At 43.6% G+C, this 27691-nt stretch overlaps 1 protein-coding gene across 5 annotated transcripts; it reads left to right on the top strand.

Moving 5' to 3' along the window:
• Window positions 1–11: 11 nt before the first annotated feature.
• FKBP15 (FKBP prolyl isomerase family member 15) lies at window positions 12–27691 on the top strand. 5 transcript variants are annotated; one of them, XM_037400175.1, is made up of 30 exons: window positions 12–141; window positions 1690–1799; window positions 2112–2199; window positions 2836–2905; window positions 4180–4254; window positions 5371–5469; window positions 5925–6074; window positions 7059–7127; window positions 8507–8650; window positions 9099–9244; window positions 9985–10033; window positions 10787–10906; window positions 11156–11255; window positions 12005–12108; window positions 13615–13708; window positions 14542–14651; window positions 15058–15168; window positions 15684–15778; window positions 16446–16548; window positions 18369–18401; window positions 20039–20210; window positions 20719–20855; window positions 21186–21341; window positions 22038–22190; window positions 22544–22636; window positions 23080–23190; window positions 23694–23801; window positions 24005–24771; window positions 25207–25297; window positions 25752–27691. In XM_037400175.1, the coding sequence occupies exons 1-30, from the start codon at window positions 86–88 to the stop codon at window positions 25824–25826; spliced, it is 3789 nt and encodes a 1262-aa protein (XP_037256072.1). In that variant the 5' UTR covers window positions 12–85; the 3' UTR covers window positions 25827–27691. The 5 variants fall into 5 exon arrangements, with proteins under 5 accessions (XP_037256072.1, XP_037256071.1, XP_037256073.1 ...); XM_037400174.1 differs by having other exon boundaries at window positions 13–141; window positions 2109–2199; XM_037400176.1 differs by lacking the exon at window positions 18369–18401 and having other exon boundaries at window positions 15–141.

Below are 27691 nucleotides of genomic sequence, written 5' to 3'. Positions count from 1 at the left end.
TCCCGTCCCGCGGCCGGAAAGCGCTCCGCTGCTGGGCAACGCTATCACGACATCGCGGCCCGGTGGTGGTGGCGGGTCTGTGACCATGTTCGGGGCGGCGGCGGAGGAGGACGACGCGGATTTCCTGTCCCCTGCCAGCGGGTGAGCGGCCGGCGGGGCCCAGCCGAGCCGTCCCTCCCCGCCGCGGTGAGGGGGCGGCAGCCCCGGTGAAGCCCCTTTGCGGTGGGGGTCGGGCCCCCCCGCGCGGCCCAGGGCTGGGCCTTGCTGCTGCCCGGCCCGGTGAGCGGCGGGCGGGCCCATGGCCTGCGGGGCCTCCCCGCTGTGGCAGGGCCCTGCAGCCGGCTCTGCGGGGGCCTCCCCGGTCAGTGGGGGGCAGCACAGGCGGGGGCCTCAGCTCGTCACTGGCTTTAGCGCCGGGTCTGGGCCCTCCTCTCCTGTCCCGCTTTGGGGGTCAGCCCGGCGGACCCTCGGTGTGCCCGGCGGGGCGGGGGGCAGGCCTCGTGGGGGTGGCAGGCGGGCAGGCCCCGGGGTGGGGGACAGGCCCGGTGGGGGCAGGCCGGCAGGCGCGTGGGGGGGGGCAGTCCCGGTGGGGGCAGGCGGGCAGGCCCGGGGGCGGGGCAGGCCCAGTGGGGGCAGGCAGGCCCGGCGGGGGGGGGCAGGCAGGCGGGCCCCGGGGGGTGGTGGGTTTTGTGAGCTCTTCCAACAGGGGCTGGTGGCAGGGGCACGGCAGAGACAGTGGCTGCCACCCCTCGCATCAGGCTGTAGGTGGGAGGCCCTGCAGATGCCAGGCTGGGGGCTGTTTAAGCAGCAATGGTTGCGCCGAGTGTGTTCAGCAGTTTGCAACTTTTATTGCTATTTTAAGGTAGCACATCCAGTTTTCTTACACTGTGTAACTTGTTGCCACTTGAAGTTACAAGTGAGGGATCTTCAGCTGCACTCACTCCTGACCCTCTTCAAGAGGCTTCTGTTTAACAAGTCTTGTAAATTAATTCTACATTAATTATTTTTTTTCTAAAATTAATTCTAAACTAATGCTAAATTGTTTTAGCAAATGGTTGTTTTTTTAAGGCATCTCATGTAAAATACTGCTGGTCCAGTGGCAGTCGTATTGTCCTTTGTGGATTCTGCATCATAGTTTGAATTACTCACTTGTCCTGTGATAACAGTAGGTGAGCTTAAATGGGCTTAAAGCACTAGAGCTGTAAGCAGCATATCTTGTAGGTGTAACCTACTTGCCTGCAGCATACTTCAGGGAAGAGTATCTGCCATTTTAAAACTTAATGGGAGAATCCATTTCCTGGACATTTCAAGAAGAAAAAGTCCAGTGCTGAATGGTGGCACCTCTGTTGTCACATAGTTTTTTCAGCATTGTAACAATCAGCTATTTCATATGAGGGTAGTCCTAGTCATTGCTTTAAAGTAACTTCTTTTTTGGTGTCGTTTCAGTACTTGTTTGTTCCTTACAGTAGCTTTTGAGGAAATGAAACATTATTGTACGGTTTACCCCAGCTTCTTCATCTAAAAGTTCTGCTTATTCAAAATTAAATGGCTGTGTAGAGCTGCTTAACATGCATCCCTCGCTTTATTTCTAAAGTAATAGTAAACACTTTCTATTTGATACAATTAACAGTGTTTATTATCTATAAAGCCCATGTTAAATAAGGTAAAATAGTTTATTTTTCTTTCTAGTGCCAGATTGGCCTCTCTCTTTGGTCTGGATCAAACAGTCTCAAGCCATGGAAATGAATTCTTCCAGTACACTGCACCAAAGCAGCCTAAGAAGGCTCAAACAGCACCTGGTAAGTAATGGCTTGAGTCTGGAGGAAAAATCATAGCAGCATGTGTCTTGCTGCAAGAATGAGGGCTTTTGTGAATAACAGCAGTGCAAATAATTCACTTAGTTTTCTTGAATGGTATTATCTTCTAGTACCCTCCCTACAGCTAGCTACTCTAGTGGCCTTTGGTGAATTTAGTACCTTGCTTTGTTTTTTAATCTTCTCCTGGAGTTATTTTTCCTTGGGGGAAAAAATGTGGCGTGGCATTGTCACTGTCCAGCAAGTGTGGCAGTTCTGTATCACTGACAGGCATTCCTACTTTTTACTTTTCAGCAGGTCAGGCAGCCCAGAAGGCTCCTGCGGCCCCAGCAGCTTCAGGAGCACCATCGGTGTTCATGGCCACTGCAGTTTATGCTTACCGATAGTAAGTGCGACAATGGTTTCCTGTGTGACCTCTTAGAGTCTGTGTCCGTGGGAGCTTAAGACCTAAGAGGGAAGATACTTTTGGATGAGTAGGAAGAGACCGTTGCTTATAGATGTGTCTACATGGTAGAAATGCTACAAGTTGATGCAAGTTTCTGCTCAAAAGAAGTTTCAGTTACTGTGCTGTAGTTCTGGGTTACATAACCATCAAATAAATAGTATGTTCTGGCTTTGGCCGTTATAGGGAACTACGTCCTGGGGTGCTGGTCTGACATTTGCACTGTTTCCAGGCAGCTCTGTCAAATACTTATGTCTCATGCGTTCTCTCATGGAGAACTGAGGCACGAGCACAGAGTAACAGCAGTAAAATTCTCTGTCCACTTGAAACTGCCATCGCATGAAACATCACTTGTCCTGGATCTGTGAAAAGAACAGTTTTCAACTCAAATTCTGTAACATGCTCCTGTAATCTTCAGGCAAACAAGAAAGTTGTAATGTCTTTGAGCAAAGGAAGGCTGCCTAGCATTTTAGGCATGAGGAAAGGGACCTGAACTCTAAAGAAGAAAAGCTCAGCAACAGTAGAGAGAAATCTAAGACAGGGATGGTTCTGCAGCTGAATATCTCGCTTGTCTTCCAGTACAAATGGGCAGTACTTGAAACAAGGCAAGTATGGAGCAGCTGTAGTGGGGAACCATGCTACTAAAGAGGTGAGAAACAGTTCACTTTAACATTTTCGTGCCCAGAGTGCACTGATATGAGGTAGTGTTTCTCTGAGCTTGCCAGTATGCCTTTGCTTTTCATGTTGGAGTCTTAGTCCCCCTGCTGCTTATGCCTTCTCACCCTCCTGGGTTTTCTTATAGCTCAGCCATTTACCTTGGTGACATCTTTCTTTTCCCCAATCCATAAGTTTGTAGGATCTCTTACAGCTCATGTCTGAAATATTTTGCAATTTTTCAGGCACTGCACCTTTTCTGATGTTTCTGAAAGTGATTTTGATGTTTATTCAGAATGTCTTTGACAACTGGATCACAAATCTGTGTGTGTGGAAACCAATATAAAGCAAAATTTTGTCCAGCAGTAAAGAGATGCTTTGCTTAAGTTTTGTTATTTTGGTATCAAAAATACCTCTCCTTCCCACGTACTCCTCTAAGAGCATGGCACTGAGGTGCCCAGTAAATTGGTGTGTTCAAAAGATACTTTGAATACTCTAATCTGTCCTTGATGTTGGTATTTGTGGTCTTTCGTATCCCCCAGTTCCTAAGTCACGTTGTCTCACTAAGTTGTTTCTGCTTTGTCAGGACCCCCCCCCCAAAAAAAAAAAAAAAAAAAAAAGTAGTTAGGTAAACTAATCCCCGAGTCACTGATCTGAAAAGTGTTCAGGTGTGGCATTTGTGGGAAGCTGGGAAGGACAGGGCTTGCAGAAGGAGCTACCACAGCCTTTTTCAGGCAACCTCAACAGCTGGGAACAGCGGATTACTCTTTCACCACATTGCTGTGTTGAGTGCAGATGCATGAAGGAAAGTTTTCCTTAGTAGATCATGTCTCGTAGAGCTAAATATGTCAATATAATGTTACATCTGCATTGTTTAGTACTTGGAAAGCTCCCTCCAATGTATTACTCAATCTGTTATGTTGTTTTATGCCTGTACACCACGTATTGTGAGTTTTATGTATCAAAGGGTTAGTGCACCTTCTTTTTACACAGTAACTGTGAAAAATACGGAACTAGTTAAAGAATCTTGCGTATTGCAAAATAATGAGTTTGAATTGCTTGATTCCCTGCATACTTTTAAGCATTTTTAGTATGTGTTACAAAATTGTGTTAAGTATTTTTGCTGTGAAAAATGCTGCTGCAAAGTGTGTCTGACAAATAAATACTGTAGCCTTAGGCTCAGAATTTGACAAAGGACTTTAGAACTGAAGACATTTTGAGTTTCTGCTTCTTGTTCTTTTTCCCTGCCCAATGCCTTATGGAATCCAGTACAGGATCCTCCTTTATATCAGTCAGCAGCAACAGATCGCAACTGCAAGGATTCATTCAGGCTTCGTACTCACGGTAAGACTGGATTAGAAGAGTGTTCAGTGAACTGTATTTTTCACAGCAAACAGAAGCTGACTGTGAAATGCTTTCTTAAGTCTTAGTTTATAGCCTTTGAAATCAAACATCTGACTGACTGAGCAAGCAAGAGGTGTCACAGTGCCTGGGAGTGTTTTTGTGCTCCTCCTGGTGTGTGTTGCACAAGAGGCTGTTATATCTGCCTTTTGCAGAGCACTTTGTCAGTACCTTTCATAACTCAAGTTCGTACGCTGTAGGAGGTGTATTATTTCTTCTGGATCACAGAGGAGATGTTTTGAGTTTTGCAGTCCTACAATGGATCGAAACAGAACAAAATTCCTTTTGCTAATAATTTGTAGGTAAGTGGCTGAGAGAATACAGTTGAGCAAGCAGAAGGAAATGATAGCAAGGAAATGTTTTCTTTCAGAAATTTGACACTCAGCACTTTCCTGCTGATAAGAACAAATTGGAGCATTGTGAGGCCTAAAATGGAATCTCTGGGGAAGTTCTGTTTTCTGCCAGTTTTACAGAAATCTAGTGTGTTGATTTGCTGTTCTTACCTTGTCATCAGGTGACAAAAAATTTCTTGGTTTGATAGAAATAGAATTTTAGTCCAAATTTCTGACCAGGATGCTAGCTTGCTCTTTAGTTTTAAAAACACATTTTGAAAGTTTAGCAGGTTATGTAGTCAGTTTCTGGTGATGTGGAATTTTAGAAGGGAGGAAGGAGTGACTCCTCCAATTGATTCTGGAAGTTTAAATAGAATATGTAGATTACTTACTCTGTATATGTTATTGAACATAGCTTTGAAGAAGCTTGTGAAAGCCTTTGCCATCTTGTGAAAGCCTTTGCCATCTTGTGAAAGCTGCAGCTTATATGAAGAACTTGATATTTGCTCAACTATTTAAGTTATAATAATGCTTCTATGGCAACGAGCACATACATAAAAATGAATTTGTGCATTATGAACTTGGGTAGTAATACAGCAGGATTCTTCCTTTACTTCTTAATTTCATCAGTTCTTATTTAAGCTTCTTTTGAATGTGATTATTTTTTTTAATTTTAGTTGAACACATCTTTTAATGTATGATGTAAGACTGATTTCCTTTCCCACAGGTTCAACCCAACAATTACAGTGCATTCTATGATGATCAGAGACAAAACTGGTCCATCATGTTTGAGTCAGAAAAGGCAGCAATGGATTTCAGTAAACAGGTAACTACTTTGTGCAAGATACGACTTGCTGGCTTGTTTAGAACAACAGGCAAATCAAGACATATCTGAGAGCACTTTGTTTCTGAAAGGCCAGTTGTACTTTTTTACTGAAGTTCAGCTTTGAGTAACTGCATGACTGTGATCAAGGCATATCTGTGATGAACCTGGCTGAGTTTTGTTTGTTAGATACAGGCCTCTTTGAGGCAGGGGGCCTTTTATTTCTGATGGGGTTTTGGATCAAGGTTCTCAAGTACTGTAAGACCAATGGTTCTGTAGAGCAGAAGGTATTTACTGAGCAAAATTCAGTGCAAGGAAATATAGAATGCCTCATAAGGACATCTATAACCTGAGCTTGATCACTACAGTGAGTAATGCATACAATCTGTAATGAGTTGTAGTGGAACTTGGCCACTTTCTTTGAATGGCCAGAGACATTATAGGCTTTCCTTCTGCAGGTGTGCATTGCCAAATGCAACAGCTCCCCAGTGCTTGATTCAGTGCTCTACCAGGATCTCCTTCTTGGAGAAGGGCAGGGAGTAGAAGGAGGAGACTCTCTGGAAATTGCCTATACAGGTTGGCTGTTCCAGAACAATGGGCTTGGACAGGTAAAGACATTTCTGCTACCTCCTAATACCGAGTGAGTGAGTATGACAGTCCCTGCAAGGAACCTGCCACATCTGGTATTGGTGCTGATGTTAAAGATAGTTTTTCAGTCACTTGTGGCATCATAAGTGAAGTCAGATGTGTTATCTATAGAATAATAAGGGATTCCATTACTGTTCGGGGGAAAGTGATCGAAATACTTTTAACTTTCATAGGCACTCTCGCCCATTAATATTAATGAAAATGGTGAGAACAGACAATGAAGTTAGCTGTGCTCCTTTGGAAACAGCTCGAGGAAGTGAAAAGATAGGTCTTTGACACAAAGCACATCTCCAGATATTAAAAGAATGAGATTGCTTTTACATCCTCTACAGCTGTGTCCAATGGAGTTTGCTAATGAGCAAAATAAATGCTTTGTTTCAAAGTATTACCTTTAAAACACTTCTGGTTTTGCTAGTAGTAAAATTCATGGCAAAACGTTTTGCGTTTGCATCCATCTGCAGTTGAATCTTTTTGCTATAAAGAGGGATTTCGGTTTTTCACCTTTAGGGGATTTTTTTGTTGGTCTGCCTGACATGCTTCTCTCTGTATACCAATGGTACATAGCAGAGCTTACTTCTAATCTGAAATTTGTTCAGCTGTATATGTCTTGGTTTAATTTACAAAACTTCTAGACAGTTGTTTGCTGCTTGGTACACGCCTGTTGTGTAGTCTCTTGCTTGGCCCAATTCCATCCTGACCATGAAGCTCAAAGCAGTTTTAAAGTCTGAGTCTCCAGCTATTACTGACTTTGAGAAATTGCATTGTGCAATGGACTAGGAGCTGTAGCCATACTGTCATGCCTGAGAATTAGTTTTGGAAGTAGCAGAATGGGAAATAGCATGTAAGAGATTGTAGGAGTTTATGGAATGTGTAAAATACCATACAGAATTTTGAAACATTTGGGAAATCCATGTGTTTTTTGGTTTTGTTCTTCGACTCTCTAGGTGTTCGATTCTAATGTTAACAAAGACAAGCTGTTGCGGCTAAAGCTGGGATCTGGAAAGGTCATCAAGGTAGAACTTCTGGCACTTTCATTATAATAATTGAAGTCTCAGAGCTTTGAATTACTGACCATCTTGTTCAGGATTCATATATGCTATTTCTGTTTTTGTGTTTCATTTGATAGGAAACACTGTGTAACAGTGACTCACTCAAACTTTTTTTTTCTTAATTTGCACAATACAGCCCAGTCTCCTTTTCAGTGGCAGCATTAGAAAGAAGTTGACCTGTTTGGTAAAAAAGAAGCTTCCTATTTTCAAAAGCTGGGTTTTTCAGGAATTTTTTTTGTCTTTTTTATTTCTGGAAGTTACTTCATCCATTACCTTGTTCTTGCAGAACCCTGTTTCTAAAGGAGGATTTCAGTTTGAGAAGAACTTGAGATTCCTCCCCACTCACTGTGCCTCAGAAGCAGAGCATCAGATAAGCTCTGATACACCACCTGGGAGACAGGCATGTGGGAGGGTGAAGACAACGGGCAATTTTTAGGATGGTATAGTAACAGACAGCACTACTGCCTAGAGTGGTTTTACCCTCTTAAGTCAAATTGTGAGGGTTTTGACTGTGTAATAATTTTTCAGTCCAGGTGGTGTGATACTCCTTTATGTTATTGCGTAAAATCAGGTTGTGAATTAGAGGTGCTTTTGTTGAAGACACTTTTATTATGTCAGTAATTCATACATGGCCTCTTAAAAGTTGTCCTTTATTGAAGATGCGTTATTTTTCTACTTTAACGTGTATCTTCTTATTGATGTTGCCTGAGTGTAGTAGTTATCCTGTTAAATGCTGGCATCCATTTGACAGTTTGCGTTGCTCTGACTTAGAAGTCTGCTTTGCTACAGCTATTTTCTGTGGGTGCTTTGTAAATCTAACCATAGCAATTCAGAAGTGATTTCTCAATTACGTGGAGTTTGGTTTTTTTCCCCACATACTGAGAGAGGTCACCACTGTGTGCCCTCCAGTCCACCTGCAACTACAGTATTTGTGCACGCAGCACAGTGCACAGTTCTTCTCTCCGGCATATTGGTGTGATCTGTGATAGCTGCTGAAGTTATGATATTTAAAAATTGAACCAGGTTTCTGAAACCACACGGAGACCTGGAAGCCTCTAGCCTTCATGCTAGGGATTGCTCTATCTGATTTCATTATGAACACACTGGGAGCTGCGTATTTATTTATACATTTGCAATTTGTAACTGGCCATTATGATTCATTGAAAGATAAAGGTTTAGTGCTGCAGACTGAAAATGAATAGGATTTTACAAGAATCTCTCTATATGCGTATTGGAGTCTTCTATAACTGGTGCCTGAAGCTGTCTTAATTAGTGTAATTAAAAGAAACTGTAATGTCACTGTTCACACTGTTTTCTTGCTCTTCTATCTCTGAAAACCAAAGGGCTGGGAAGAAGGAATGATAGGGATGAAGAAAGGAGGGCGGAGGTATCTCATTATTCCTCCAGCATGGGCCTACGGGGCACAGGGAGTGGCTGGCCGTGTCCCTCCAGACTCGACTCTAGTTTTTGAGGTGGAAGTTAAGCGGGTGAGTGTCTCCCAAGCATTTATTTTACATCTGCTTTGTGGCTGTTGGGTGGCAGTGTTTGTATGCAAGGTGAAAACCTGTTGTTGGCTTGAGAACTGCAGCTCAGAAACTGTTATAAACCAAATACCTCAGGAAGATACGTATCTTTAATTTAAGAAACAAAACCAAACAAAGCTAAACCCAAAAAACTCCTCTAGGCTGTTTACAAAAACATATCCGTTCTAACTGCCTTGGGATCTTTTCATTGTCTTATTTGTGAGTCACTTGGGAAAATAAAATACTCAGTGAAGGATGACAGGATGTAAAGACTCAGCTTCTCCAGTTCTGAATCAGTTGTATGCTTTGAACTGCATGAGCTTGACAAAGGACTAGTCATCAAAAATAAACAAGTTGCTGAAAATTTTTTGGGAACCCAGAAAACGGCCTTTTTTCTTATATGCTTTTTAAGGTGAAGTTAGTGAAGGAATGCGCTGGTTCGGATGGACAGAGTGTTAGTTCAAGGGATTCTCCTGCACCTTCTCCAGTACCCAATTCAGACGGCTTCTCTGCAGATGGTGGTTTATTGCCTCCATCTTCGATACCTCCAAAGCCTGGGTAAGAAGCAGCACAGTTAAGACAACTTGCTGTATTAAAAGATGGTAGTGCTCATAAACGTGTGGCACAATGCTGCATTAACACATCATCTGGCAAATGTCGGTCCTCTGTCTGCCAGCTTAGAGCCGTCAGAGGCATGCTTGCTAACAAGACTTGCAGGAAATTCTCTGCTTGAATGCTGACTTTCAGATTGAAAGAAATGGAAATGGCCCCAGACGGAAGAATGCTCTATAGCCTTGCTGAGATCGAGCATGATGAAGCTGTATGGGTGCTGCTGCAACAGCTTTTTCATATCGGGTGGCAGCATAGTCATAGGTTGGTCTTGGGTAATGGCTGTTGTGTTTAATTGCAAACTTTGCATTGTCATTTGTTCTTAAATAAACTAAATACATCAGTCATCCGTTTTAGGGAGTTAAAGTTTAAGTGCTGCTCTTGCTGACATAAGTAGTTTATTAGACTTTGTTAAAATTGTACCAGAATGTGGTCATTGGAGCAATCAACAGAATCATCTTTCTGTTATCAGCTGTTCCACAGCTATGGAACTTCTCCATAATGATGATGTGAAATCTACAGCTAATGTTTCAAAGAATCTTCCAAAAGTAAGCTAAAAGAAATGCTCACAATATGAGAGAGAGCTTTTCCTTGGGGCAGGTGTATTTTGACGGTATATAGAAATGCAGAACATTGGATCCTGAATTTCATCTTGGTTGGTCTCAACATACACCTGTTTGGCTTTTCAGGGAGCCAGCTGTTCGGGCCAAGTCAAACTCCATCAGTGAACAGCTAGCAGTAAGTGGTGTTTTCTCCTGACTTATTTGAAGCCTTAAGTAGGGAAGCTTGGTTGGTTTCACCTTTGCATTCAGTATTGCTGAAGTTAAAGTGAACGTCCAGATGCTCTCCAATGTTAGGCTTACTGACAGCAGATCAGGGCCTTGTTTTTGAAGAGGTTAGCAGAATATAAGGAACCTCAGTCCCAGTTCCTACTTGTAAAAGCAAAGTTACTTTGACCATGTGGATAGTCAAAAGGGTAGTAGTCTTTTCAGATAAATTATTGTATTTAAAATAGATAACGGAGTATCTATTATCAGTTATCAGATAGCTTTTTTCTAAGTCTTGCTGATCTAAGGCTTCATAGGCAGACTAATTCATAAAGCACAATGTAATTGGGACATTCAATGTAAGTTTATATAGCTACATGAGAAGACTTCTTGTGTGTGCCTCAGGACAGAAAAAGCTGCTAAGCAGCTTCTTTAATTCACACATTTTCTTCTTGTTGCTGTGTTTAATGCAGGGGTAGATTTTTTTCTATGGAATGACAGCAGTGTCACCCCAGAAGAGGAGTATATAAGCAAGCCAGATTAACAAATCCAGTGTTATCTTGTATGCTTAAAAATTAGTTTTTCACATGGTCATTGAAAAATGAAAAGAACCAGAATTATGAAGTCAGTGATTTAGAAGAGTCTAATCTTGACACATGTCTGTGATGTCTGAAAAGCCTGGGCTGAGAGACAAAGGAAGAGTAACTGCGAACATTTCTTTTAGAACCCAGATGTAGCAAAGGCAAAGCTAATTTCTCGGATGGCTAAAATGGGACAGCCCATGCTGCCTTTCCTGGCTGGGACAGCAGGTAGTCAACTTGACTCCAGTGACTCGGAAATAGAGGTACATCACCGGTCACATAACTGTGACTTTTTTCATGCTTTCTCTACAGTGTGAATTCCTTAAAGTGGAATCTGTAGCAGTAGCTCTCCCTTTGTCCAGGGAAAATTACTCTTGTTTCTGTGGCAAAAGGGTTTAATGATTCCACTAGATGGTTCAGTTGGGTTAATTGGGTAACAGTCTGAAGTGATCTTGGGTTCAAACTGTTCACTTGTTCTTTAGCATTCATTGCTAAAACAGAAATGTTTTCAGGATCTAAATACACTGAGAGGGACAGCGCAACCAGTGGCTTCATCTGCTCTGAGACCGTCACAGCCATCTCACGCGGTACTGCCCACAGTGTCAACACAAGGTAATATGCTGGTGAGCCTGGGATAAGTATAATCAAATTTCACTTATTTGCAGGCTTGAATTACAAGGGCTGTAAGAACAGAGGATTCCTTTCAGGAACTGCAATAGGAGCTGACAGATAGCTTTTTCTAAGTCTTGCTGATCCAAGGCTTCATAGGCAGACTAATTCATAAAGCACAAGACTGAAGTCCTTGGAGTATGTATTTCTTGTGATCTTGTGGACACATTGAGGAAGAGCAGCCACAGTCCATGAGCTGCTCTGTCATCATGTGTGCTGGGGTGGCACTGAGATTTCTAGGACGTGATTTATAAATAGAACTGTTGCAAATCCTTTCCCAATGATTTTTTTGTTTGAAAATTAAGAAGATAAGAGTGAAGGACATCAGAGGGCTGGTGGCTCTGGAATGGGCTTGACTTGTCTTCCCATGATGGAATAGTCATGTCAGCTGCTGGTCAGCTGAGCTTATGGTCAAGTCTGAGTAACATCCTGTGTCAGTAAACTTCAGAGCCACCTTTGAATGAAACAAGGCTGTCTATATGTGGCTAGAAGTGGAATTTTGGTGAAAGATTACTCTTTTCTTGACCTTTTATCACTCACTTGACTGGATTTAATTTTCACAAGGCTGCAAACAGGCTCATATTAAGTGTTTGTCTGTTTAGTGATATATTTTTTTTGGCTATTTCACACTGGGTGAGTTAAATTATTTCTGGCTACTTTATGGAATGCTGAATTTCCTTCTTCCTTTTCAGTACCTCAGGCATCTGGTCCTACACCCCCAGTATCTTCTGCTGCTTTAATACCTGCAACAATCCAGCCCCATTCAGCTCTGCCTGGAGGAGCACAGGGCTTTCAGGTACCAAAGTTAAATCAAGGAGAATATTGGTGCTTCTGTCCTTTCTCGTAAGTCTTACTGTCTTCTCTGTTGCTGGGAGCAAGGACTTTATAGCAGCCTGTAAGGATGAGAATCCCAGGCTGTTTCTGGTGACTCTCTTTGGCATTCTGAGGTTTCCATCACATGCTCTTAGCATTTAATCAGAAAGGGCTGATACTCTGTTTGCTGATGACTACTTAAAGTTGAGCTAAGAATTAACTAGACTTTGTTTCTTATCTGATGTTGAAGTAGAGAAAATAAAAACTTCCAAGTACTTGTAGAGCACATGAAAACAAAAGCATTTTAGTTGAAATTTTTCTTGGTTATGGTCTCTTTTTCTGTGGGAGATTATTCACACACTTAACATGTTTGTGGGTCGTGGTTTTTCATCCAGCAAAATAATCCCATTTAAAAGGCTTGTGATGGTGTCTGCTTGCTACCAAGGAAACTTTGGGGGCTTAACACACAATGCATTTTCCACATCAGATAGTGAAGACTTAGTACAAAGCTATTGTACAAACAATTCTGTATAGTCTAAACTCCAAGTTTCTGCTGTCTGCTTTGTGTAGTTATTTTCTTTTAACCTATTTTCTGGGGCTTCTGGAAATCAGTAGCCTATGTCACATAGTTGCATTGTTTATTTTGAAAGGGTACAGGCAGAGGAAGAAAACATTTGATAATGAACAAAAAAACCTATGCAACAACAACAAAAAAACCAAACCCAAAACAAAACGCACAGAAAAAACCCATATCAAACCCAAAACTGGTGTGGCGTTGCATTGCTTTGGCTTTGCATTTTCCTTCTGTTTAAAATTAGGAAGGTGTGGCAAATAGCAAGATAAAAAAGATAGGCTTTTCTGTTTGTCGAAACAGAAACCAGTCATTAAAGTGCAGTTTGAATCTGACAGTGATTTGGGTGTATTGTTTTGAAAGTTTGACCCTGATGTCCTGAATTTTTCTAGAAAATTGCCCCAAGTTGTACTGTAATTTTTCTTTTTTCCTTGCCTGAGAGAGTAAATTGGTCTGGGTGAGGTACTTATAGCATTTAATGCGATCTTCGGTCCATTTCGCTACTTCTGATGTTCACTGAGCAGTGAAGTTGCAATCAAGTTGTGTTACACTTTTTGAGCCCTTCCTAGGAATAGCCTTGTGTTCAAGTTAGCATAACTTCAGTGTGAGCTGTTCACATGCTGATCTTTGCATCTCACAAACGTAAGGCAACATGCTTTTGCTTTTAAACTTCAGTGAAGAAGGTAGCTTGTTAAGACATGGTAACTTGAACACATATCTAGGCCTTGAAAGACGAGTGACTGTTATTTTCCCTTTACTATGACTCTTGTGTCATTTGACTTCTAGCTCCTTAATTCTGTTTTTCTGTATATCATCCTTGCTCTGTGGCTTAAAAAAATAAAAGTGAAAACCACTAAAGTGTGAGGAGGGGGGAGAAATATCAAAATATATTCTAATCCTTTGAACTTGTTCTGCAAGGTGTATCCTGGCATGGCATTTGCTTACCCCCAAACTGCTGCATCTGCTTCTCAACTCCAGCCTGTAGGACAGATGTATCCTGCACCTTACCAAGGTATGTTTATAAAAGTACATGCTTTTCAGAAGGCTGCAATAAACATGTAGCAAACCATTTATAATAATGATTTAGATAGCAATGGGGTGGCATACACATACATAGCCATCCTGTCTGTAATGCTGTGCTATTTCACAAGTTCTGATCTTTTAATACCAAATAGGGGCAAAATTTCCCAAATAAATACCCATCTTTTTCTTCTCTTAAGGAACTTCTTGCAGTGTGAAAGGGGATAGAATTTCTAGGTGTATTCCCAAGGCTGTGTATTACTAAAGGCATTTTATAGCTGGTGCTTCCAGTCAAAAATACAACTGTAACAGTAAACAGCTGTCCTACCAGCCAGGGAAAGAATTTAAGTGCACATGTAGAGGCCTTTGCTGAGTGAGAGGACATAGCCCAGAAAAAAAGACGCAACCTTCGAAGGACTAAAGGCATTTAAAGAACCATTTAGGTAATCCCTGTGGTGAAGACTTGGATATAGCTGAACCTCTCTGGGAGCACTTTTTTTCAGTTAAAAGTTTCAGAAGTCAATATTCGTTTCTATTGTTTGATTGTACCTCCTTGCATATTACTGTTCTAGTGTGTCTGGGGACTTCACTCTTGTTGACCTGAGTGCTGTCACATGGCTCAAGAATTTACTGTAGCCATAAACCTGCCTATTCATGTTGTTCAGAAAATACCTGCTGTTTCCAGATACCATGTCGCTTTTATTTCTGGGAAGAGCGTGGCTTGTCCTGTCTGTCAGGCTTCAAACTGCTAAGCATTACTTTTGATACATCTGTATGCAGGCATTTTCTACTTGTGACTATAGATCTCTCTCCTTTCCATTCAAGCACCTGGGGATGTTACTTCCTTTTTGATGACAGAAGCTCGGCAGCATAACACTGAAATCCGAATGGCCGTTAGCAAAGTAGTAGATAAAATGGATCATCTGGCTGCCAAGGTAAGGTACAGCATAGGCAGGCTTGTAAACGATGTTACTGCTGTTTGCTCTCCTAGTGTAGTCTGAGGAGCTGGCTCTGTTTAAATTCTCGCGTTGTTTGTAAGTGATGTACCAACTTAGTGAAAATTCCAATATGATCAGACCTTGTAGTGGTAGCAATTCAGCTACTATGAAAAAGCTTACCTTAAGCTTAGGGGAAGGTGCTCTCTCTTACCATCTTAATTATCATATGATGCATCAGTTTTGGAGAGGTTCACTGCCCTTCAGGAGGTGTCACAGTCAATGCAGTAGCATATAACCTACAGGTGATCAGATGGAACAGTGAAGTGGGTCTTTGCATGTGTCTGACTCTTACCTACACCCATAAATTCATGCCATCCGGCTTAAGAGTGGCTTATCCTTGCAGGTGGAGGAGTTGAAGAAACAGAACACTGGCAACAGCTCACTACTGCCTGGTATCTCCTCTGTTACTATGGAAGCCTCCATGATCATGAGCAATATCCAACGCATAATCCAGGTGAGCAATGATTTCCACCTCTCTTCCCCTCAAAAAAGCTCTGAACAACAGTTTGTGGTTTGGGTACTTTCTGAGCCAGAGCTGATATATCAGTATTTAATAGGCCTTGGCAAATGGCTCATGTGAGAAAAATTCTGCCAATTCTTACACCGTTATGGACTTAACCCGCAGGATCCTGCAGAACAGTTTCACAGCTGAAGTATGGTGTTGCAAGAACTGCCTACTGCTGTTTTTCACTTCTTAGTCTTATTCTTTGTAGCTTTGCTAGGCAGCAGCCCTACAATCTTGGGTTTTGTCGGTGAAAAAGTCAACCAGACAGTATTCTTCAGAATGTGGTTTGGCAACCACTGTCCCATGCCAGGATTCCTGCTAAGTGTAGCATGGTGCCTTCCTGGGACGTTACCACAGAAGGTGATAAGTCTCAGCACTGTACTGCATCTGTATGAAACAAAGGTTTAGGTGCAGCTGCAAGGAAGTCTGAGCAAAACGAATATTCATGCTGGGCTATGCTTTAGGAGAATGAGAGACTGAAGCAAGAGATATTTGAGAAGAGCAGTCGGATTGAGGAGCAGAATGAGAAGATCAGCGAGTTGATTGAACGGAATCAGAGGTAAGGAGTGGACTGCATTTGCAAAGACTTTCTGGCTTACAGTTGGTTAGGCATAACTAGGAGGGGTGTTCTTGGTAGAGACATATACTGATATTGTAAATCTTACTTCTTCTTAAGGCATTAGAAGTGTGGGGTTTTTCCACCCCACTGTCTGCAAAGCTTATCTCCAAAACTGTGGTTTATGTAAACATGAATGTAAAAGGGGAAAAAAAACCCCCTCATGCTATCTTCTTTAAGCACACTTGCTCTGCTTCTGGGAGTTACTTTACTTTTGCTAGCTTTTTAGTAAGGTGGAAGAAATTGTAGGGGATGTGGTCTAGTTCCACTGTTTGGGTGTGTGTTCCATCCTGGTTAAGAAGGGGAATAACTTGTTTAAGGAAATGGCAGAGGTTAGTGGTATTGCGTTATCAAAACTCTTGACTGTGTGATAGGATCACTTGTTGCAGAGAGGTGAAGCCTCTACCCAAACTGATATGATCCCTGCTGTGCCAGGCACACCCATGCCACCCTATTGCGATGAGGCTGTTCTTAGTGCAAGACATCATGCAAAATTATCTGGGTATTGTCATGAATAAAACTCCTTTGAAATACCACCTGTTCTATCTCAGCCTTTTGCTCCAAGTTGTATCTTTATGTAAATGCTCATGCAGTCTTCCCCTCTTCACAGATACGTTGAACAAAGTAACTTGCTAATGGAGCAGAGGAACCATTCACTGCAAACAACAAATGAAAACACACAGGCAAGAGTGTTGCATGCAGAACAGGAGAAGGTAATGGTGACAATGAGCAAAGCCATAGAGCTCTGGCTGCAGCCAGGAAAGGGGCTGCTTGTTGCACTAAAACGTGCTGAAGCCTTGTTTGCCACGGCTTACGTCAGTTCTCTTACAACTGTAGGTCAGAACTTTACATTTTGAAAGCTGTTTTGAGAAAACCTTTGGATTTTTTCATGGCTTTCGTGTCAAAAGCAGCACAGAGGATATAAGTGTAGGTGTTTATGCTGTTATAGCTTGAATATTCTTACCTTACATGAAAGGGTCTGATTTATTGTAGGTATATGGCCTGCATGTTGAGGAATTGTGTATCACAGGGCTTTGTCAGGTTGAAAATGTACTTCGTTTATTTAGTTGTATTGACAGTTTCAGAAGAGTTTTCTTCCTTTTATTTAACTGACAAGAGCGAATGTAGGTATAAGAAAAATTATTTCCTGCTAGAGTTTCCTCATTGCACTTCTGCACTTTTTGTTTGTTTCTACCAATAACATATTGTGCTTTTGTGAAAGGGGCTATTGGGAAACAGCTTTCAAACCAGCTAAATGCACTTAGATTTGGCTGCGTATCCTGTAATGTCCACTTATGACAGCCTAGCCCAGGTAGGCTAGCTTTGAGGTCTGCAATTGCATGGTGTCTTCCATGCTTTCTCAAGCGCTGGCTTCTTAAATTACACCAAGTTCAGTCTTGCAATGTGCTCCTCTGCCGAGTCGTGTATCTCTCCAGTTCAAGTGTGAGATAAATACTTGCCCTGCATGAGAACTGTAAGTCAGTGCACCTAAAAATGACAGAAACTGCAACTCTCCAAAGTATGCTAGCAAGTATGCTAAAGAATAGAGCAATATATGGCTGATAATTGTATGCTTGTGTGAGCAGACAGTAAAGAAAGACTGTATTTTTTCCACTGAGAGCCCAGGTCATATACCTGTAATATGTATGGAGCATGAGAGATTCTAAGCAGGAAGAAGTCAGATTGAAATAATAAATAAAATTCCTTTTTGTCAGTGAACACAGCCTCCAGCTTGCACAATAAATAACCTGGGGAAGAAGCATCTTTTGGAAGTGTAACACATGGTCTTCAGGAGCCTTTTGGGCCTCGTCTTCCATAGGACTCCACTTGATTCAGCAGTCACTGTCTAGGTGATAACACCATTACACAAATAGACTTCAGGCTAGACCAGAAAAGCTGTAACTTGCACTGGGAGATTTCCCCTAGTTTTGTGAGAGTATGGACTGTAAATATGAAGGCTGGTATTCCTTCCTTTTCCTTTTATCTAACCCAGCTTGCTCTGTGACTGCAATTGCTGAGATCACTATGGAGAGACAGAATCGGGGAAGAGAATTTTAAGCTATTTTATCTATTCTTTATTTAAAAATAGGGGCTCACTGTTTATTTTGTGATACAGACCAGGCATCTGTACCCAGGATTACTGAGAAGAGATATTTGTAGCTTGCTGCATTTGGGTTACAGATCTTTGACCCTGCCAGAGCTTTAGATGAAGGCTTCATGTACCGTAACAATAAGTAATAACACTCTGCGCTCTCTAGTACAGTGAAACGGTAGTCCCATGTAGGACTGCTGCTAAGTCTGTGGTGTGTAATGTACCTGTAAGGATGCCTTTAGCTTCTTTCTCTCAAAGCCAGGCTTCACTACATTTTTCTGTCTAAGCTTTTACAGTTCTTGGAGTAGTTTAAAGGCTACTCTGGCATGCCTTAGGCTCCTGTAATGAAGCATTTTGCTTTTCTGATGATGATTAATGCCTCTGCTTTTTAAGTTCTGTTCTTAACTCTTCCTGTTTCCTGTCGCTGCTTTCTCTTCCTAGCACATGCTGCCAGTGGATCGGGGCTGGGACCAGGTGAGGCAGTGTGTCTGCTGACTGTTTAGGTGATAGATAATTGTGCCCTACATAGCGTCAGCCCAGCTTCCTCTTGAACTAGCTAGAAGCTGATTGGCATTAAAAGAATTGTCTCAGATCTTGAATTAGCAGGTATCTTCAACTTGGAAAAGGGCTTTATAACTGGCAGTGTGGCCACTGGCCCCCTCTTTCTTAGGGAGCCCTTTAAAAGAACTTTGTGACGTTGCTGCTCTTGTTTCACCTCCCCCATGGGAGAAATAGGACATGTTCATATAATTGTTAGAGCCACATACAGATCACGTAAGATTCTTGTTGAAAGCTGGAGGCTGGAGCTGAGCTAGTATAGACATGAAGCATTCACTGCAGAAACTTCAGTAACAGTTCCTGGCTTAGGATGTTCTTTTTATTTTTCTTTGTTTGCTATTAAAGGCAACTGTTAAAATAACCTTTAGATATGCCATGGAGTTTTGTTTTGGTTTTAGCATCTAGGAGTTAGCATCTTGAACTGCAGTGAGACATTTATGGAAACGTAAGGGGAAAGCAGATCTGGTTTTAGCCAGTCTCTGTTGAAATACTGCCTCCTCTTTAAAATTAATGGTGTAGTATCCCAGCCCTCAAGGTCAGCACATACTCACCCTCACCATAGTTGGAACAATTTTGCTCACAGCTGTTCTCTGCCAGAAGGTGGTGGTCCTAGTCTGAAGAGAAATGCTTTAGTTCTCTTTTGGGAATAGAGCAGAGAGCAACTCCAGTTCTCCTGAACTTATCAGTTACAAGAACATGAAAGCCTGTTGGGAATCTGAATGCAGGCATAGATACAGAAGCAGTTTTGATATTCCCTGCAGCAAGTGAGGTTTTCTGGTTGGTGTAGTTCTGTCTTTGCAGAGCATCCTCTGAATTTTTTGTGTCATGCAACAACATTGGGAACGTGACTTCGTGTCTTTGTCTTGATGCCTTGAGCCTCTCCTAACATATTGCTTACAAGTTGTCTAACAAGCTGTATTAGTACCTGGTTTTACATGAGTCACTGATTGAGAAATAGCAAATCTGAACAGGGCAAGAAATTACTGTGAGAACTGTACTCCAAAATGACAGCCTTGCCCATGCGGGCACCTCAAGGTGACTACGTGCTGTGTGCTCTGGAGAGAAGGTGCTCTTTTGGCTGGAACAAGCCTGTGTTTTGTGTGGCTTTTCAGTGATTTGTAAGCTTATTGAAGATAATCAGATGTTGGAACCCAGGCTTTTTTACTTGAGTAGATGTTATCATAGCCCGAAAACTCTGAGCAGAGCCACCAGGCACTGGTTCTAGTCTTAAAAAAACATCTAAGCTTTTCAGGACAACTCACTGAGTGGACCTAATGTGGCAATTATGTTGGTGGTGGCCTTGTGCAACTTTCCAGTCAGTCTGGACAGGTTATAGCAAAATAATGCACAATAACATGGCAAAGAAGTTATCATCACCTCTTCAATTTGAAGATGTCTGTGAGGTGCTGCACCCCAGCACTTCCCTGATAAAGTCTGCGGTACCTTATTGGTTCTTCCTGTGAGAACAGCTCTGGCACCTTCTCCCACTCACATACGTTTTTTGTTTTGGTTTTTTTTTCCCTCCCTTTTCCCTGCTCTGTTTTGCGATACAGGCCAAAGTTGCAGAGGAGTTAGCAGCTGCCACAGCACAGGTTTCCCAACTACAGCTGGAGCTGACTGCCCACCAGAAGAAGGAGATGGACCTACGGAAACAGCTGTCTGCTGCCCTGCAAGAGGCAGAGCGACACGAGATGCAGCTCAACAAACTGCAGGCACAGTTAGCAGGTGAGACCTCCTGTGCCTGTTCCATGAGAGCTCCTTTGTCATTCTTTTTCCCCCTTTATAAGTCATAGGTTTTTCCTTTCTTCTGGGGGTATCTGTTCCTGCTTTCCCTAGGATCACTCACAAGGGTATCAAAGAAGGATATCGATGCACTGAAATGTCTAAAGGGTATGTGCATCCTTGTTACCACTGAAAGGGAAGTGGGCCAAATCAGTGAACAAAACCATCCTGTCACAGGGGATGCCTGTTGTAGAAGCAATCTCTTGGCATTACTGTCTAACGTCTTGTAGAGGAACCAGAGATGTTCCAGGGATTGAAAAGTCATGAGAGATGAGGTATAAGCATTGCCATTTCACACAAGAAGCTCTTAATTCTAGTTCCCGCTGCAGGTGCAAGCTGCGTTGTTGATTTCATTGTGCAAGAGATGCTGTTCCTTCACATCAGTCCCTAAATGTGCTGACCTGCAATACATGTAGCACTGCAACCCACAGTAAAATCTGTTTTTATGCAGAGCTCCAAGAAGCCGCTGAGGACACTCAGACTAGGTTCAAATCTGAGAAGCATAGCCGCAAACAGCTGGACATGAAGATTACAGCACTGGAAGAAGAGCTAACGGACCTAAAAGTGGAAAAAGAGACTCTTGAAAGGGTACGTCTGGTGCCAACATTAGAGATGCAGGGTTTAAGTTATTTGCTGAAATTTAACCCAATATTCTTGCTTGTAAATATGCAAGTTAGGTAAATCTTGATTCATCTGCAGGCAAGGATCCCTGTGCTAGTGGATCCTTTATGCTCATGTGATTTATTTTTTTTTTTTAAATATCTTAGCCAGTAATTTGTTAACCCTCCTACCTCTAAAATAATCTCAGCTTGATTTTAAAGTATTAATGTTCCCTGCTCAAAGAAGCTCTTTCTGCATGTGGCAGAAAAGTTACTTTGGTGCTGTCTGGCTTATTCTGTGTTCTGTTCTATATTGCAGAATCTTGCAGAGAGGAAGAAGAAGTCCCTCTCGGAGAGAGCTCAAGCAGAAGAAGAGATGGAAGAAATACGCAGATCGTATCAGCAGGAACTGGACAAGCTTCGGCAGTTGCTGAAAAAGGCACGGACTTCAACTGACCAGGCAGCAGCAGAGCAGGTGAGGAGTCACGGGAGCTTCTCTAACAAGCATCTGGGAGGCTTGTAGGAATCTACAGGTAGGAAATGGTTGTGAAAATGCTCAGGCAGTGGGAGAATAAAAATGTTTTCGCCTTGATTTTAGGGGTTAACTTGAACACAGCATTCACTTTGTTGTCTTTCTGAAATGTTTTTGCTGGTGTTCGTTAGCCCTGCTTCTGACTTCAGAATTTACACTGATGTCTCTTAAGGAGGTGCACAATTTGAGAGGGGAGGAAGGCTGCTAGGTTCCCGTAATTCTCTGACTTCAATCACAGGCCACGGATGTGGCTGCAAAGTTTTGGTGCAGCACTGATGCAGGCTGGCATGCAGCATCAGATTTAGACTGTGTTACAAAGAGAGTGTCAAACTGAGGAAAGGAGAGGCACCAGACTGAGTTCATAATAGAGAGATTACAGGACTGCTGATGAGTGAAAGACTGCTTAGAAACTTGCCCAGAGATCCGAAATCTGAGCCAGACCTTCAGGCCAGCCTGGGGGATTGTGGCTGGAATTGAACTCTGAAGTGTTGGGCAGGAATTGGTGACAGCTGCAGGGCTGCGTTCTGCATGTAGATATTCCAGCCTAGGGCAGGAGAAGTTGTCCAGCCCCAGGTTTTCAGCCATTTCAGCCATTCAGACTGTGTGTGTGTCTAATGATGTCTCTTACATGGTGGGCAGATATCGCTTATCCAGGCAGAGCTGGAATCCCAGTGGGAAGCAAAATGTGAACGTACACTGGCCTCAGCCAAGGAGCAGCATGTTAGACAGTTCCAGGAGGTGTGTGAGCAGAGAGACTCCTTGCAGCAGCAGGTGTCCCAGCTGGAAGAGAAGGTAAAGGGCTGTTCTTTATTGCTGAAATGTAATGCCAAAACCCCAGTAACTGTAACCACGGTCCTCTCCCACCTAACTGTAGCTTGACTTTTTAATTTCTTGACTGTTAGGGAATTTGGTCTTGTCTGCAAGATGTGTCTGTACTTGTACCTGTTACGTTGAGTTGGTGGGCTAGTGAATTTACTGCTGCAGTAGAAAGATAAGGTGATGTCTCAGACAGTCTAAAGCAACAGCTACAATCTGTTCTGCTTATCTGCACGGTTCTGAGTGATCCTTTTTGAACAGAAACTGTTTTGAAGTGGATGACACTGAGAGGGGCTGTAAACTGATGGGCTCTAGTTCTTGTCTTTCAGCTTGCGGCTCTAAAACACTTGAAAAAAGCAGAGGAGCAAAAATTGTCTGAGTTTCAGCAACATTTGGAGCAACTAGAGCCTATCAAAGAAAAGGTAAAGGGAGTAACATGGCTGTTGAACGTGAACTGGAGTGCAGTAATCGCTAGCCTCAGACTACCTATGTCCAGAATAACAAGAACATGAGTTCCAGAATATGAGAGGGGAGGAATAACTTCATGTTGCTTCCAGCAAACCAGAACAGGTCCAGTGATATGACCCAGCCTGAGATCTCAGTAATGCTGTGCCCCTTCTTGGTGTTACTTGAAGAGCTAACGATGCAGTTGTGGACCTTCAAGGTTTTGGCTTGGTTAGATATCATTATTTTGGTGCTGTTACTTTCAGCCAAGTCTTTTGCAACTCTCTATCAAAGGTCCTGCTGAAAACGCCACTCAGCAGTTTACACCTCACTAAAAAACTGCTGACAGAGAACCCATCCGTTGAGAGGCTCATTGCAGTGGTGTCTGGAGCTGTTCTAACTTTCGGTTTCGCTTTGGCAGTATTCAGCCTTGCAGTCTGATATTGTGGTGCTGAAGGCTCGCTATGAAGAACGCATCCGAGCCCTGGAGAAGGGTCAGGAGGGATCTTCACCTGCAGACTTCACAGAAGAAGTGAGCTTGGCTATCCAATATTTCTCCTTACTAAGCAAATCTATTTACCTTGAGTTATTTTGCTTTGAGCAGAGACAGGAAGGAAAAACATTGTTTTCTCCACAGTAGCACTGTGTGTCTAGTAGCAGGGTCTACAGAGGAAGAAAGGAGGTGATCTTCCTGCTGCCCAGTTTGTTGCTATATTTTTTTAGGTTAAAATCTAAGATTTAAGGCTTAGATTTAGAAATGGAAAGAATAGTAAGAAAGAAGCATCAGTTTGCCTTGGTTTTGTGCAACCTGCCTCAGTTCTGGAGGGACGGGTTTGATTTATATATAATGGTTCTGAATTAAGATGATGCAATGTGTTCTGCTTTGTTATGGGAATTTCTGATTTGAAAAGTGGATTCTTTGAAAACCACACGTTTGTTTGGATTTATTGTTCCTTCACGTGGAGAAGTTTCTGATGTTACGTCCAGTGCTTCACGTGTTAATGAATCTTTGTTTCTTGTCTTGTTCTTTTCCAGGTAAAGAAGATAATGAATGGTGTATTTCAGTCTCTTCGGGGTGAATTTGAGCTGGAAGAGACATACAGTGGCAGGACAGTTCTGGGTGTTGTCATGAACACTATTAAGGTACAACAGTGATTAAAAGATACAAGGTGATCAGTGTGAAAGAATGAGTCTTGGGCTAAAGCTGCAAATTTATGTTGTGAGTCTGAAATAACTGTGAAGCAGAAATTTGTTGTGGGTGACAAAGCAGCCCAGTAGTAGAAGATGATACTGTGATGGTTTGTGTTTAGGATATAACCTACGTTTTCTTTACTCAATTTTTTAAGACTGTAACACTGCAGCTACTCAACAGACAGCAACAGAAACCAGATCATGACAGTAACAAGGAGGAATCTGGAACAGGAGCAGTGAGACAGGCGGCATCGCCTGAAGGAAAGTCTGACCGTGAAGAGCCCATGCAGCATAGCCTGGCACAGCGTGTTGCATTCCCAGCTGACCCTGGGGAAGCAGCCACAGGCTCCGTGGTGTCTGACCAGGAAGGCGAGTCTGCTCCTCTGTCTGCTAGGCCCAGAACTCCTGAGGAGGAGCAGGTGACACAGAGCAGTGGGTTGTCAGAAGAGAAGGTCCAGGGGGAGCATCTCTCTTCCACAGCTGAATCCTGCCTGGATCCTGATGAGGGACCTGTACTGACAGGACAGCCTGTTCCTGAGGTGGATGAGGACGTTGTCCCAGCTGAGCAGAGGCAGGAGAGCAGTCCCATCAGGAAAGCTGAGACTGAACACAGTCCCTCCAGAGTATCTTTGCAGGCAGAAGTTGCAGAATCTTCTGTTCTAGAAGCCAAGCCAGGAGATGCAGATGTGGCAGTGCTTGCAGAAAAGCCAGTCCTGGAGCAGAAGACGGAGGAGCCTGTGGGAGGTTCAGAGCCCCCTCCCTTAAATGGGGAGGGAGGGAACTGCACAGACCCGTTAGACGGAGCTATCCCCGAGAAGGAGCCTGCTTCAGTGTCCAAAACAGCACAGCCAAGCTCGGCTATCACCAGAGGAACCCCCGCACAGCAGGAACTGGGCTCCAGCCCCAGGCAAAAAGATTCCAGGTAAGGTGTGACCGCTGGGGTGGCCACAGCCTCACTCCTGCTGATCAGCTCAGTGTGGTACGGCAGCACACCCAGAGCCCGGTGCAGCTCTGTGGGGCAGCAGGTGTGCAGGGCTGAAGCACCATCAGGGTGCGAGCACTGGGTGGCACGAGCCAGGTGCTGGCCAGGACACGCTCTGCAGGGAGAGACAGGCTGTGTCTGGGTGGAGGCAGCGGTGCCATTGTCCCTGGTGAATGGTTCCCAGCTGAGCGTGCAGTTTCTCTCGGATCTGATACTGATGGCTGCCAGGTCCCAAGGTCGTTATGCACATGCAAACTTTTACTGAACTGGTGAATAGTCTCAGCAGCAAAAGTTTTCCATCATCCTTTAATAGAACTTTTTAAACCAAGATCCTGTCATCTGTGAGCGAGCTGTTAATTCTTTATCATCTTCTAGCCTCTTTGAGGACAACAACTTCTTTGAAACACCATCTCGTAAACCGCTGAAGCCTCTCGTTCCCTCTGAAGAGGAGGATGAGGAGGAAGTGGTATGTATTTTTATCTTCCCACTCCTACCGAACTGGTTCAGGCATTAACCTGTAGCTTGTCTGTGAAATCCTTCCCGTGGCAGTGGAGGACTGACTGGCTCCTGATAGCCGAGCTCAAAGCTCCCTGTATGTTCTCTGTATAGATCGAGTGTCTGGGTGGGTTTGTTGTTGAGTTTAGAGGGATTGCCTGGGCTGAGAGAGCGATGGACACACTCCTGCTGGCATGAGCTAGTGAAACTTGCCAGGTTAATTGAAGGGTTTTAGTGTCCTGTCCCTTCTAGCCTGTAAGCGTCTCTCCTGGAACATTAAGATAGTGTATAAGAAATACAAAAACTTCAGCAATGAGGCTTCTTCTCCTTAAAGCTGACAGATTTCAGAGCCCACACTGTGTAGCAATTACTAAATACTGGGAAGCTGTTAAGACTAACAAGTTTCCCTCTGGTTTGACTTGCAGAGCATGAAGGGGCGTCCCCCTCCAGCTCCACTCTTTGGTGATGATGATGACGATGATCTGGACTGGCTGGGATGAAGAGCTGGCTGATGAGCCTGCGAGCCCCCTCCTCTGGGCGTGGCCTCTTTCTGTGCACTTAGCACTTAACGAGCTGCATATGTGGGACAGCTGTGATCACCCAGGGACTTCCCAGGTTCTCGTACTGCAGACTGATGGGGCCTGAGAGCAGGGGCTCTTTCTGCACTCAGACCCATCGCTCAGACCTGACAAACATGCGCAGAGGTTGAGACGAGCTGAAGGAACCGACCAGTCTTAGTGCACGTTTGTATTGCTGTCCGACTTCTGTGAACCATTGATTCCTTAGTCTGAAACTTTATGCAGATACAAACTTTGTAAAGTGCTTCAGGAGAGCAAGTCTGGCAGGACCCTGCAGTAGGTAACTACTTTTTAAAAAGTCAAGTCTAAAATCTTGTCGTCTTCCCCAGTAAAGATCTCCTTGGAATATTTCTCCTAGTCCCCAGGGTGGCTCCCAGGGACCTCCGTACCATCCCATCACCATGTGTGAGCAACGTGCAGTGGGAGATTTGGCCGAGACACCCCAGGCAGGTGTTTTCTGTGGGCACCAGCTCCCCGCAGGCAGCTTGGGGACAGCCCCGGGGCTGAGGTGGTTGGGCTCATCACTGTTGTATGTTCTACGGCACACGTGGTGCTGGCTGACCCCCAGCCTGCTGGGCAGGGCCACCTGTCAGCGGTTCTGAAAGCCGGGGCTCTCTTAGACCAATGCTCCAAGCACAGATGTAGCATCTAGGAACTGTGGCTGTAAGAAGCCAAATCCCCAGCTGTGTTTTACAGAGGACCCCAAGGCTCAGAGAGACCTCACAAAAGTGATTCGCTGCGCAGCCAGCTTATCTCCTCTTATCTTTGCATCCAGAGGTGAGATGGTTTTGGTTTTTTCCCACTGGGTTATGTACGTTTCACTGGCGGTGAAAGCAGCAATGCAGATTTGTAATCTGCTGCTGAGAGAGAGGGAGAGAGTTGCTGTAGGCAGCCGAGCCCATCTCCTGTGCCTTTTTCTCTGCTACTGATTAAAGTGTGATGATCATAGCAAAATTAAAACTTAGTAATAGGATGTAAGTTATAACCCAACCTCCCCTGGGCTCTGCTGGCAGCCAGGGGTTTGGGATATAACTTTTCAGTCTTAAGTGGACCAAGAAAGGAAAGCAGTGAGGATAGAGAGTTGGGCAAACACCTTGGATTTCTCATAGCATTTTTACTTCTACATTTATTGGCACTAATGCAACTTAAAACTATGAGCAGGTCTTTGTATCTTTAAAACAAATAACCCCCTCTTCACTTAATAAACTGGAAGCGCTTAAAATAATTCTACTACAGTTTAGTTTCTACAACTGCCTCCTATCTTAAATAAAATTGATTATTGTCCTCCTAAATGTGATTTCTTGGGAGGAAAAAATAAGAAAAGGTGCTGGGCATCCCTGTTTGGGAATGTAGGAGGGTGGCAGGTCCCTGCCCCTGCGCTGCGTGCCCAGCCCAGCACACTGCCAAATGCAGCTGTAATTGTGGAAGAGACCAAAGCCTGTGAAACAGCCAACCTGCGGCCGAGCAGACACTGATCTGGCAGGGTAAACTGCTGGGGGTTCCTGGGGAGCCACTCCAGAAGTCAAAGCACCAAATAGTTACTCGTTGCTGGGTGACTCTGTGTGTGACGGTGTGTGAAACCCAGATTTTCTGGGGTCCCCCCTTCCTTGTGCTGGTCTGAGTGTAGGTACCCTGAAGCAGCCTCTGCCCCCCCCAGCTGGGGCAGTGTCCCAGTGGAGCTCGTTGCTAATACTAACAAAATCCACTTCTTGTTTCCTGTTACAGATGGGCAACCTGAGGGATTTGCATTTCACTTCTTGAAAAATAAAAGTGCAATTAAACCTGTA

This window comes from Falco rusticolus, chromosome 9, assembly GCF_015220075.1.
Source record: "Falco rusticolus isolate bFalRus1 chromosome 9, bFalRus1.pri, whole genome shotgun sequence".
Taxonomy (NCBI): Eukaryota; Metazoa; Chordata; class Aves; order Falconiformes; family Falconidae; genus Falco; species Falco rusticolus.
This window is presented reverse-complemented; position numbering and strand designations above follow the sequence as displayed.

What these genes read in the sequence shown, in the direction of transcription:
- FKBP15 (XM_037400174.1), top strand. Translation starts at nt 86, where the DNA reads ATGTTCGGGGCGGCGGCGGAGGAGGACGACGCGGATTTCCTGTCCCCT. An exon ending in GGAACCATGCTACTAAAGAG is followed by an intron (nt 2,906 to 4,179) that starts GTGAGAAACAGT and finishes TATGGAATCCAG; the next exon opens with TACAGGATCCTCCTTTATAT. An exon ending in TTGATTGAACGGAATCAGAG is followed by an intron (nt 15,779 to 16,445) that starts GTAAGGAGTGGA and finishes CCCTCTTCACAG; the next exon opens with ATACGTTGAACAAAGTAACT.